Source organism: Hemitrygon akajei, chromosome 5 (genome assembly GCF_048418815.1).
Source record: "Hemitrygon akajei chromosome 5, sHemAka1.3, whole genome shotgun sequence".
Taxonomy (NCBI): domain Eukaryota; kingdom Metazoa; phylum Chordata; class Chondrichthyes; order Myliobatiformes; family Dasyatidae; genus Hemitrygon; species Hemitrygon akajei.
In genome coordinates this window covers 154,490,575-154,504,903 of record NC_133128.1, presented here as the reverse complement: position 1 = coordinate 154,504,903, position 14,329 = coordinate 154,490,575, and the positions used below count along the sequence as shown (strand labels likewise).

Here is a 14,329-nt window from a genome sequence, read left to right as displayed (position 1 = left end):
CCAAAGACACAACCTTTGCTGGCACAATCTCAGATGGTGACTTGCAGGCATACAGGAGTGAGATAGAACGGCTGGTTGAGTGGTGTCGCAACATCAGCCTTGTACTCAATGTCAGTAAATCTGAGAAGTTGATTGTGGACTTCAAAAACGGGAAGTCGAGGAAACACAGTCAATCCTCGTCGAGAGATCAGTAGTGGAAAGGATGAATAGTCTCAAGTTCCTGTGTGTTAACATCTCTGAAGATCTATCCAGGGCCTAAAATATTGATGCAGTTACAAAGGAGGCACATCAGCAGCTATATTTCTTTAAGAGTTTGAGGAGATTTGGAATGTTACCAAAGACTCTAGCAGATTTCTACAGTTGTACAGTGGAGACCATTCTAACTGGTTGCATCATCTTCTGGTACAGAGGGGCCACTACAAAGGATTGAAAAAAGCTGCAGAGGATTGCAAACTCAGTCAGCTCCATTAGGGGCACTAGCCTCCCCAGCATTGAGGACATCTTCAAAAGGTGATGCCTCAAAAAGGTGGCATCCTTCATTAAGGATCCTTGTCACTGAGGACTTGCCCTCTTCTCACTGCTACCATCAAGGAGGAAGGACTACTTCCCCTTCGCCAACAGATTTCTAAATGGACCATGAACCAACCCATAAACACTGACCCGCTTTTTTGCTCTGTTTGTACTACTTATTTTTTCATACTTTTGTAAAATTGTAATTTATGTTTGTATTTTTATGCATTGTACTACACTGCTGTACAGAACAACAAATTTCATGACATATGTCAGTGATGTTAATCCTGATTCTGACCTTCCAAATGGTTATCCTCTTGAAACATGAAAGATTCTTGTCACCCAAACTGCTAGAAAAAAAGATATCTTACCTGAGATTTTTTACCCAATAAATAAATGAAGGTGCGCTAAATAGTATGATCCAGCTCAGCAAATGTAGGATTGTAACATGAATCTTAAGAGTGTCAAGTGCATCATCAACATCCGAAACTGAGAGCAGTTTATGATTATCTAGGTTTTGCTGATCTAGTTCTTCAGCCACTCCAGATTTGTTTTCCTCTTCCTTTGCTGTGGAAATCACTGCAACTCTCTTCACAGTTTCTTGTGGTGCCTGCAAAATAATTTGTTTATTACCAAAATGTTTATTTACAAAATGTTACCAATTTGTTTATTACCACAATATTACACCAGGTAATTTAATAAGAACATTCAACTCAAAACACCATGAGACCATAAAATATCGGAGCAGAATTAGGCCATTTGACCCTTCAAATCTGCTCTGCCATTTCATCATGGCTGATCCAATTTTCCTCTCAGCCCCAATCTCCTGCCTTCTCCCCGTATACATCGTGCCCTGACCAATCAAGAATCTATCAATCTCTGCCTTAAATATACATGAAGACATGGCCTCCACAGCTGCCCGTGGCAAAGAATTCTACAGATTCACCACTCTCTGGCTAATAAAATTCCTGCTCATCTCCATTCCATAAGGACACTCTTCAATTCTCAAGCTGTGCCCTCTGGTCTTAGACTCTCCCGCCATAGGAAACATCCTCTCCAAATCCATTCTAGCATGGTATTTCACCATTTATTAAGTTTCAATTAGGTCACCCCCTCATTCTTCTGAACTTGAGTGAATACAGGCTCAGATTCATCAAAAGCTCTTCGTGTGACAAGGCATTCAATCCGGGAATCACTTTCGTGAACCAACTTTGAACCCACTCCAGTTTTAGAATGCACTTTCTAAAGTAAAGGACCCAACACTATTCACAACACTCCAAGAATGTCCTCACCGGTACTAAAGTCTGAACATCACATCCTTGCTTTTATATTCTAGTCCTCTTGAAATGAATCCGAACACTGCATTTGCCTTCCTCACCACTGACTCAACCTGTAAATTAACCTTTAGGGAATCCTGCACTAGAACTCCCAAGTCCCTTTGTGCCTCAGTTTTTTTGTAGTTTCTCTCCATTTGGAAAACAGTCTACCCCCTTTCATTTCTTCTGCCAAAGTGCATAACCATACACTTTCCAACACTGTACTCCATTTGCTATTTCTTTCCCCATTATCCTAATCTGTCTAAGTCCTTGCGTAGCTTCCCTGCTTCCTTGAAACTACCTGCCCTCCACCTATCTTTGTATCATCTGTAAACTTTGCAACAAAGCCATCAATTCTGTCATCCAAATCATTGACATATAATGTAAAAAGAATCAAACCCAAGACAGACTTGTGAAAGTCTCCCGTGAAACACCACTAACACCAACAGCCAGCCAGAAAAGGCTCTCTTTATTCCCACTCTTTGCCTTCTACCAATCAGCCATTGCTTTATCCATGCTAGAATCTTTCCCATCATACCATGGGCTCATAGCTTGTTAAGCAGCCTCATGTGTGGCACCTTGTCAAAGGCCTTCTGAAAATCCAAGTACACAACATCAACTGATTCTCCTTTGTCCACCCTGTTTCTTACTTCTTCAAAGAATTCCAACAGATTTGTCAGCAAACTTTCCCTTGAGGAAACCATACTGAATGGCCTATTTTATTATGTGCCTCCAACATCGTCCAACGGCTTCTCCACCACTGAGGTCAGACTAATTAGCCTATAATTTTCTTTCTTCTGCCTCTATCCCCCTTCTTGAAGAGTGGAGTGACACTTGCATTTTTCCAGTCTCCCAGAACCATTCCAGATTCTAGTGATTCTTTAACGATCATTACAAATACCTCCACAATCTCTTCAGCTACCTCTTTCAGAAACCTGGGGTGTACACAATCTGGTCCAGATGACTTATCTACCTTTAGACTTTTCAGTTTCCCAAGAACCTTCTCCCTGGTAATGGTAACTTCACACACTTTATGACCCCTGATACCTGGAATGTGCACCATACTGCTAGTGCCTTCTACAGTAAAGACTGATGTAGAATACTTGTTCAGTTTATCTGCCAATTTCTTCCCCCAATTACTACCTCTCCAGCATTCTACCTCGCTTAGTACTTCTAAGTCCTTCTGCATCCTGTTTCCTCAACACTACCTGCCCCTCCACCAACCTTCGTATCAGCTGCAAACTTGGCAACAAAGCCATCTATTCCATCATCCTGGGGTCCAATATCCACTTTTTCCTCTCTTTTACACTTTACGTATCTGAAGAAACTTTAGGTATCCTCTTTAATACTATTGGCTAGCTTACTTTCATTTTCCATCTTTACCTTCCTAATTACATTTTTAATTCCCTATACTCCACTATAATACTGATACATCTGACTTTAGCCTCTCCTTCTCAGATTTCAGGGTGAATTCGATCATAATATGATCACTTGCCCTGAAGGGTTCTTATATCTTAAACTCTCCAATCAATTCTGGTTCATTGCACAGCACCCAATCCAGAATAGCTGATCCCCTCGTGGGCTCAACCACGAGCTGCTCTAAAAAAGCCATCTCAAAGGCACTCTAGAAATTCCGCCTCCTGGAATCCTGCACCACACCCTCTGCTTGATGAGAGAACTTCAAGCTGTTAATAGAGGTTTGCCTTAATTTCAGTGAAAACGAAGATTTCAGGGGAACAAATTCCAATACAGAATCAAAATGTTGACATATTTAAGTTAGTAATGTTGTAGAATTATTACATGGGGTTTTGCAGGACACAATCCACATGTCCGGCGCTCTTTGCGTTCTACTAAGTATGGCTGTTCAATACTAAACTTCTAAACAAAGAACAGTCTTTCTTTTAATTAAGCTTGATTGGGATGATGAGGACAAAGAATAAATACTTTTGAGAAATAATGTTAGAAAGCAATGAATGACTCCTCTAAGAATCTTAGGTCTCTGCAAGACACCTGCTCTACCTAATGGCCATCTAAAATAATTCCACATTTATCTTTTGCAAACTTTTGTCCAATTTTAGAAGGATCTGAGCCAGTTGGAACTAGCTTAGAGGGGAATATTGGTAGGTGTGGACCAGTTGAGGCGTAGAATCTGTTTCCCAGCTGTATGACTCAATCAATGGCTTCTCCTTCGAAGTAGCAAGATGCCAAACATTTTTATTTAACATGAACAATATACATATTGTTTTAAGGTTGTCATTAGATCTTCCCAAAATGCTGTTAAAATCATGCAGAGTTAACTGAAATCAAACATCACCCCTTTTCCTCACAGTTAATTGCAAGGTGCTTCCAAAGGAGCAACAGGAAAGCGGTGCCAAATTAACCAAAAAGTAAATTTATATTCCAGCTACCAGTCAAAATCCTATGTAATCCTAACTCTGTGGCTTGTTTCTATTCTCCTTGTAGGAAAATGCCCTGGGTCAGAAAATCCTACTTCCTAATCATTTCAACAAGATTATGCTAAATGTCCAAAGTATACACTCAGTGGCTAATTTATCAGCTACCTAATAAAGTGGCCACTGAGTGTATGATTGTTGTCTTCTGCTGCTGTAGCTCATCCACTTCACTCAGTGTTGTGCGTTCAGTGATGTTCTTCTTTTTTTAAAATATAAAAAAAAAATTCTACAAACAAACAACAAACAAAATACAGCACATTCACAAAAACCACGACCATAACAAAATCAAATTAAATACTGAGCATCAAAAGGGAGAATAATATAAAGGCAAAAGTAAACATACACAGCAGAGGTGCATCGCACCAAAAAAATCTCAGTCCTCACCCTGTAAGAAAGTCCAATACAGGGCCCCATATCCTTTAAAAGATGTCCCCTCTGTCCTCATTACATAGTCTCAGTCTCTCCAAATGTAAAGTATTTGCCAGTTCTCTCAGCCACAGATCGTACGTAGGCACAGAGCCCATTTTCCACATTAACAGGATTAACTTCTTAGCAATCGCCATTCCAAACAATACAGCCATTTTTTCCACACTTATTGGCTGAAGATAGGGAGCTTGTTGCTCCAAGGATGGCTATGAGTGGGTCTGGTTTCCACTGCTTCCCATAAGCCTCACAGAGACAGTGAAAAATACTCAGAGACGCTCTTCTGCATGCCACTGTTGTAGCATGTGGTTATTTGAGCTATCATTGCCTTCCTATCAGTTTGGCCATTCTCCTCTGACCTCTCTCATTAACAAGGTGATTTAGTTTTTCACATCATTCTCTGTAAACTTTTGAGACTGTTGTGTGTGAAAATCCCAGGAGATCATCAGCTGCCAAGAAACTCAAACCACCCTGTCTGGTACCATAAATCGGTCCATCGTCCAAGCCACCTAGATCACATTTCTTCCCCATTCTGATATTTGGTTAACTGAACCTCTTGACCAGTTCTACATGTTTTTAGGCATTGAGTTGCTGCCACAAGATTGGCTGATTAGATATTCATATTAACAAGCAGATGCACCTAATACAGTGGCCACTAGGTATATATATCAGATGCCTAGAGAAAAATTTAATCTTGCACTTGAAATACACATCATGCAAAATCATATCAGAATGCACTCCTCTGGAAACTGTGTCTTTACTGCTCAAGATACGTTGCAGATCCAGGTGCAACTCCAGTCAGTAAGAAAATAATCAGAAGAACTATTGTTGCTGGAGATGTAAAGTAATAACTAAAAATGCTAGGAGCACGCAACAAGTCAAGCAACATCACAAGAGGAAGAAGTTAATATTTCAGATTTGAGACCATTCATTAGAACTGTCAACTATGATGAACCAATGAAGGCAGTTTAGTATTGCAGTAACACTGGTATCTGTCTAATGAAAAGAAATTGCTAAAATTCATCTAATGCAAACATATTCTTATTTACCACCCTTCTCTTTATCAGAATAATCTGTAAAATGTTAAGTGTTGTGGTTGGACCAATAGGTGTCATGAACTCATTATCTCAGTTTGGATCCTACCAAAGCCACCAAGTTCCTGATTTCACTGCAGCATTTGTTGAAAAACAGATGAATTCCACAGCTGAGGTGACAGTAATTGTTTGACATCACAGCAGCATTCACCATTTCTAGCAACAAGCCCTCAAGTAAATGAACTGGGACCTAAAGACAATGGAATTGTATCAAGTGAAATGGGAAATGTGATGCTCTGCAGGAGGTATTCAGATCAGTGTCCTTGGCTAAACGTCTTCGGCAATTTCCATTCACAATGTTAAAAATGGGGATTTGTCAAATTTCCATGGCATCTCATCACAGACTGATACCACATGCAGCAAAAACTGGACAATACTTGGGCATAGGCTGACAAGTGACAAGTAACATGCAGGCCATACAAATATCAGCAATGACCATCTTCAAAAGAATCTAATCAACCTTCGAGATATTCAACAGTAATACCATTATCAAAGCACCCATCAACATCTGAATTCTTGCCAATTAGACATCGGGACAGCCACATAATCACAGTAGTTATAACCCATATAAAATAATAGGGTTGCAGTAAGGGGGGGGGTTTCAACTTCCCAAATATAAACTGGGCCCTTCATAGTGCAAGGAATTTAGACAGGGCAGAATTTAAGTGTATCTTGGAAGGTTTTTTACATCAATGAGAGGTGAGGTTGTATTGGATCTGGTTGTTGGGAAATAAGCCTGGCCAGGTGATCGACCTTTCAGTGGGTGAGCAGTTAGGGAACAGTGATCACAACTCCTTCACTTTCAGGATAGCTATTAATAAGGACAGATATGGTCCTTGCGGGAGAGTTTTAAATTGGAGTAGGCAAATAACAAGTGCACAAGACTGGAGCTAAGAGTTAAGTGGTAATACCTTTTTCTGGCAAGTTCACATCAGATTTTGGAGGGTGCACGGAGTACCGGAGAAGTATATTCCTGTTAGAAGGAAGGATGCAGATGGAAAAGATAAGAGAACCTTGGATGTCCAGAGAGGTGATAAATTCAGTCAAGAAGAAAAAGGAAAATAATGTAAAACTTCTGAAGTTAGGATCAAACGAAGCTCATGGGGATAAAGAAGCTATAAAAGAACTAAGGAAGGGAATTAAGAGGGGCCATGAAAAGTCCTTGGCAGGTAGGATTACAGGGAATCCCATGTCATTCTATACATACGTCATGAGCAAGAGGATAACTAGGGAGAGGGTAGGACCATTCAAGGATAAAGGGGGGGAACATTTGCTTGGATACGGAGAATGTGCGAGAGGTACTTAAATAGTACTTACCTTCAGTATTTCCCAAGGAAAAGGATATGAAGGACCAGGAGATCAGTGGTGAGTGTATAAATCTGTCAGAGCATTTAGCAATCAAGGAGGAACTGTTAGGCCTTCTAGTGAGCATTAAGTCCCTAGGGCCTGGGATTTACCCCAGACTATTGAAGGAGGCTTGAGATAAGATTGCTGGGGCCTTGACCAGTATCTTTGTGTTCTCTCTAGCCACAGGTGAGGTCCTGGAGGACTGGCAAATGGCTAATGTGTACCTCTGTTAAGGAGGGGTAAAGGGAAAATCCAGGAACTATACACTGGTGAGTCTCACATCAGTTGTAGGGAAGTTGCTGGAGAAAATTCATAGGGTTAAGATGCATGAGCATTTGGAAACCCATGGCCCAATTAGGGAGAGCCAAAGTGGCTTTGTGCAGGGAAGGTCATGTCTTACCAGCTTGACTGAGTTTTTTGACAAGGTGACGAGAGAGACTGATGAGGGTAGGGCAGTAGATGTTGTCTACATGAATTTTAGGAAGGCATTTGACAAAGTCCCTCATGGAAGGCTAATCCAGAAGATTAAGATTCATGGGATCCACAGCAAATTTTATGTTTGGATACAGAACTCGCCTGCGCATAGAAGACAGAGGGTGGTGGTTCGGGACTTATTCGAGCTGGATGGTTGTAATTAGTGGTGTTCCATAGGGCACCTCTGCTGGCACCTCTGCTGTTTGTGATGTACATCAATGACTTGGATGAAAATGTAGATGGATGGATGGTACCAAGATTGGTGAAAACTGTGGATAGTGTAGAAGACTGGCAAAGAATACAGCATGAGATAGATCAGTTGCAGATTTGGGCAGAGAAATGGCTAATGGAGAGAGTTTACCAGGATGCAACCTGGTTTAGAGGGCATCATGGGAGGCTGGATAAACTTGTGTTGTTTTCTCTGGAGCAGCAGAGGCTGAGTGGAAATCTTATAGAGGTTTATAAGATTAGGTATGGAGCAGACAGTGACTATCTGTTTCTCAGGGTTGAAATGTCTAACACCAGAGGGCATTCATTGAAAGTGAGGGGGGGGGGGGTAGGTTCAAAAGGGATGTGAGGGGTAAGTGTTTTTTTTTACTCAGAGAGTGATAGATGCCTGAAATGCCTGAAAGAGATGTTTCCATAGGCACGTGAATGTAAGGAAGATGGAGGGATATAGACATGTGTAGGTAGGAGGGATTAGTGTTTGGGTATTTTTGGTTTGATGTCCAGCACAACAGAGTGGCCCAAATGGCCTGTTCCTGGGCTGTACTGTTCTTTGTTCCATGGCACATGCTTGAGAACTGCCTTTACGTTCTCCTCAAAGTTACACAACTTTTAAATTTCATTTATTTTCCTTATCTTTACAACATGAAATCAAAGCTTTTAATGTCCCTTACTAAAAGTACAGGTCATTCCAGATTACAGCTCAGGTAAAGAAATTCACACTTATAGAATTCACAAATCATGAACAAAAAATTTGACATACGGAATAAAAATCGTCTCTTAGGGATTTTATGTGAAGAAGGGAAACCCAGAGCATATGGAGAGAACTGAATTAGTTTACCAACAATTAGAGGCTGCAAATTCAAAGGGTAGTCACTTAAAGCATTTACTTTGGAAACTGACAAATCAATTTCTTTGATACTTGTGCAACAAAACTTCATCAAATAATGTAGCATCGATTTTTAATTAGTTAAAACAGCAACATTCTTTTGTCTACCTACAACACGTCAGAATGCTCGGCTACAGGCCGCATGCTTGCATGGTCACTACTGTTGAAGTAGAAGCTTTCTGTAGGAACACATCTCCACTTATAGCATGGGATTCAAAGGGAATAAAGTGTCTGCTACAGAGAATTGAGTTGCCAGTGTATTTCTTGGAATGCAAACCCCTCCCCTGCTCACCCCATAATGTAGGGATCACTTGAACATTAAACAACAGATAGCAGCTATTCAAGACAACTTCCCATTGCCTTCTCTAAAGCATTTAAGGGTGAACATTAAAAAAAAATTATCTTGCTGGTGATGCCAACATTTAATGGAAAGTTCAAAGAAAATTTTGTTTTGGTTCATTCCAGAGTTGGATTGGACAAAAAAAGACAAAAAACTAAAAGTATTTTTATAATAATCAGAATTCAGGATCACACTATTCATTAAATTTCATAAATTGGATTTTAGAATGACTATCAGAGAGATGAAAATGATCTGTATTATTAAATGGATTCAGTAGACTAAACCAATACCAACTAAAGTTTTCACAGACGTACTGAATGAGTAAATTGCCTGATGCTTTTTCTAGTAATTTTTTAACAGCATATTGCATGATAAGGTGATAACAAGTCTTGAAAATTCAATTTTACAGTTGTATGGTCTTCACTTCCTAAAAGGACAATCAGTTTTCAAGATTTATTCATTCTGGTTTATAGTTTGAATATCTAAGAACTTATTAATTTGTTAGCTGAATAGCATGCCTCACTGCCACAGCCTCCAGTGGAGCAGCAGAACGGGGGCTTTGTACGCATCAGGCAGCAGATCTTGTAGCTTTACCAGAGATTATTCTGATGGCCTTTTGCCAACTCACCATGGTCAGAGACATTTAAAAACAGTTCAAAGGGAGTAAAATAATTAAAAATGAAAAGTAAATAGAAAAGTTGGCCATAAGATTGACTTTATGCCCTATAAATCAATTAAAATCTTTAGGAAGAATTTTTATTTTCAATCAAAATTGGAGATAGCCCATTGAACTGAATGGTGCTGTGTTTACATATGCCAGCCTTAGAGTGAAGTGCATGCGTTCCTCCAGCTCAGGAGACCTGTGGTGCTACCCCAGACTCAGTGCTCTCAACTGAAGACAGATACATTCCTGACTTGTGTGCTGCTGTGCACATCATGGATATCAACAAAGAGCACTGAGGTGGAAATTGGGATTAACAAAGAGTATCAGATAAGCAGTGACATAAGTGACTTAAAATGTAACTATGGCATCCTCCATTGATAGAATTCTTATATATATTCCAGGCCAACACCTATTTCTTTAATTTATAAGTGCGTAGTCCAAGAAATAGCCCAGAGCAACATGTCATTCCAACACAAAGGTAAAGTGGAATGATGAAGCCTTGCCAAAACCCATCTTGTTAAATCTTACATGGGGAAAGTATGATTTTTTATTACATTATTCTTTCATTAATATTAATTGTCTGCAGGCACAATATGTACATCCTACAGTTATAATGGAATAGTTCTTGCAAATTTCAAATGCTTTCAAAATTCTAAAACAAAGCAATAAACTACAGTTTAACAAAAGGTACACTAATTTATTCCAACTAATTGCAGGCTCTTATATATGGAGTCAATGACTATTTCATAAGGTTTTTGTCAATGAGGTAACCTCACACACAGACTGTAAAATACTAGAAAAAGCATCATGCAACCCATCACCAGCAGCACAGAAAGAGCAAGAAGCAGGTGACAAGATGTTTCTTTTTGTCCAGGGTGCAGTGGAATCATCCTGTAAGAGAGCAGTGCCTAAAGCTACTCACAGCTTAAGTACTACAAATAAAGAGGGAAAAAAAACACAGCCTTACCAAATTAAGAATACCTTTCATTGTTTGCACTGTAGCTTGCAGGCGGAGGACCTGAGGAAGAAAAAAGAAGTACATTAATTAAATATTCAATTATAACAATTCAGTTATTATCCACTAATTTTTGACACACTAAAATACTTCCATTTAGAATATCTACAAAAGTATTGGGAACTGTTACTTACGTAGTCTTATTTCAAAGACTGCAAAATATTTATCAGATAAATTATTTATCTATTATCAATTATCAATTATTTTACAGTATTTTTTGGAATGTAATAGCCATCCTATTTATGTTGATTGCTGTGTCAGTGCTGGCTCATGAACAGTTAAGAAATATAGGGTTATCTCTTCCAAAAATTAGCTGGATTAGCACTTGAAAAGCCACAGTCTACATGGCAATAGACTAGGAAAAGTAAGATAAACATTTTTGACCCGAAATAACTCCTTACTTTATATAATTCTAAAACTGAAAGGAATGTAATCTACATATTTGATCATGGTGGATGTTTCTTGACAGATTCTCTCAAGCACTTTCAGCAACAACACTGGCGATACAAAAGATTATATGTGCTGCAGGAACCCATATAAAGGCAGGAATTTTTATTTTAAAAAATGCATTTCTCTCAAAGCCCCTAAAATGCCTCACATTCCTGAATGCAGCAAAGATCAGGATACTTGGAAAGGGACTGAAAGATATAATGAATACCCACTTTGTCGAGTAGTTAAAGGTTATAAAGAGAAAAAGACCAATTATTAGGCTGTAAGAAGACTATTTAAGCATAATATAAAAAAAACAATTAAAGCTAAGTCAGAAGGACTGCACTTCATTGAACGAAAATTAGCAGAAAAAAGGCAATGTTAAAGTAAACAAATGAAAACCAGAAATATCATTTTTGATGATATGTTAAGTGAGTACTTCCTCCAAAAAAATGTAACTCATATGTAATGATAAAATAGGACAAAAAGTTGCACAGAAGGGAAGAAAATATAAAAGACAGGCTAATATTGGTGAAAACAAACAAGTTCCCAGCAAGTGATGGCGCACTGCTTTTACAGGCAGTGATAACAGAGCTGTGAAACAAGCAGCAATCTCAAGGGAGATGACAAGCACTGGGATTAATGCCAACAGATGGGAAGCAGAGCAAAACGGCTGAAAAGGAGGGATGGAGGAATATGACAGAGCAACCAGAACATGAGAAACAGGTTATCATGTTTATGTTTAAAATGGCTAACAAAACAGCAGGACAAATGCAGACCTATCAGTCTGTGCTAAATAACATAACCAATTAGGAGTAAACTTTAGGATTATCTGCACATTCATTAGTTACAAACTGCAGTCAAATATGTAACTTCCCCTATGCAGCCTGATCTATGGTGTATTTCTCAGCATTTTCTTTTTATTTAATACCCTTAGCTTCAATCCTGTTTGTCTAGATTCCATCTTAGAGGATAATAATCAAGTGCATTTTGGCAGCATGATAGTGAACCTAGACTTTCAAACCATACAACAATGTTCCACATAAAAGAACTAGCATTCAACCTGAAAGCAATATTCAGGATATATTTTGGAAATTCATATTAGAAAAAATTGTTTCCAATTACAATTACAGTGCCTATAAAAAGTATCCACCCCCACCCCCCCTTGGCAATTTTCATATTCTTAATTTACTTAAGAAGGTCAGAAAGCATAAGCCAGTTAATTACAGGCCAGTGTGCCTTGTGTCAGTGGTAGCAAAATTATTGGAGAAGATCCTAAGGGACCTTTTGGACATTTGGCAAGGCAGAAGAGGATCAAGGATAGTCAACGTGACTTTGTGCAAGGGGAATTCTGCCTTCCTAATTTGATTGAGTTTTTTTGCAAGGTAATTAAGAAGGCCAATAAAGACAAGGCAGCAGTTGTGTATATGGACATTAGTAAGGCATTTCACCAAGTCCAAAACAAATAGGCTAGTCCAAAAGATTAAGGCACACGCTGCCAAAATGCATCTCAGAAACTACTAATCTCCTGGGATTTTCACGCACAACAGTCTTGAGAGTTTACAAAAATGGTGCAAAAAAATGAAACAACACCCTGTGGGCAAAAACACCTTATTAATGAGAGAGCAAACACGAGGAAATCTGCAGATGCTGGAAATTCAAACAACAACACACACAAAATGCTGGTGGAACACACACAAAATGCTGGTGGACCCGAACGTCGACAGTGCTTCTCCCTATAGATGCTGCCTGGCCTGCTGTGTTCCACCAGCATTTTGTGTGTGTTGTTATTAATGAGAGAGGCAAGAGGAGAACAGCCAGTTTGGTTCAAGCTGACAGAAAGGCGACAGTAACTCAAAAAACCACGTGTTACAACAGTGGTGTGCAGAAGAGCATCTCTGAACACAAAACCTTGAAGTGCATGGGCTACAGCAACAGAAGACCACCAACGTATACTCAGTAGCCACTTTATTAGGTACTGGAGGTGTCTAATGAAGTTGTCACTGAGTGTAAATAGGCAGGGTGTGGCAAGGTAAGAAACTAATACAACTAAATGTGAGTAATGTAGATGGGCAGAAGAGGACAGCGTGGACATGGTAGGGTGAAGGGTCCTTTTGATGCTAGCAACTCTGACTCCACTGCACAACAAGACGATATCCTGTAGATTTGACAAATGCTGTTGAAATAGCTAAGAGTAAACGTAGCCAAGAACTTTGTTTCTTAGCATGACACAACATATCCACCCACTGGGGAGCACCAATCAAGAAAGACAACTAAAAGCCAAGCTACAGAATCAAAATACAGGTGTGTCCCCCTTTACAAAGGTATAGTGCTCCTATGAAACCTTTCTTAAGGCGAAATGGCACAAAGCGAAGAACCATTAATTTATATGGGAAAAATTTTCATAAAAGTGAAAATCCCCCTTGTAATGTGAAAACAGGTTACTAATGTAGGGCTTTTGTAAAAGCGAAGTGGCGTAAAGCCAACATTCATAAAGTGGGGGACACCTGTAGTAGAATACACGTCACTCTACCTGGTGCCTTTGTAGGGTATCATCAGAAGGACTGTCTTGTTCTGAGCAGTCTGACAAAATAATTAACTGCAGGCAAAGGTAAATCAGGCATATAACTTTTTAAATTTTTAAAATTTATTTATTTATTAAATTTTAGAAAATTACAAAGAATAAATGTGATGATAAAATAGTAAGAAAAATAATATTAACCCTCCCCCCCTTAACCCTTATCTAAAGAAAGAAAAAAAAGAAGAGAAAGATTGCCTGGATATCGGAGGATCCCCACATGCTCCATGGAGTTCAAAATAATTTTAATATTTATTTTTACTTTCCCCAATTACTTTATAATTTTATCTTCAAAGGACCTATGTATTTAATCCTATCTTTTGTAAGTATGGGAGCCAAATTTTCAAAAATATATCATATTCATTTCTTAGATTGTATGTAATTTTTTCAAGTGGAATACAACTATGTATTTCATTATTCCAACAATCCATAGTTAAATATAAATCAGATTTCCAAGTAACTGCGATAACTTTTTTGGCTACTGCCAATGCAATTTTTATAAATTTTTTCTGATATGGCATATTACTTTTAATTAAATTCAAAGGGTTGAGATGTTCATTCTTTTAAAATGT

At 38.8% G+C, this 14,329-nt stretch overlaps 1 protein-coding gene across 1 annotated transcript in view; it reads right to left on the bottom strand.

Moving 5' to 3' along the window:
* pgap1 (post-GPI attachment to proteins inositol deacylase 1) overlaps positions 1-14,329 on the bottom strand; it is a 127,538-nt gene that overhangs the window by 8,606 nt on the left and 104,603 nt on the right. The window contains exons 24-25 of the mRNA XM_073046943.1: positions 10,703-10,753; positions 882-1,120 (exon numbers count right to left, since the gene is read on the bottom strand). Coding sequence (XP_072903044.1) covers positions 882-1,120; positions 10,703-10,753 — 290 coding nt within the window. The remainder of the gene's footprint in view (positions 1-881; positions 1,121-10,702; positions 10,754-14,329) is intronic.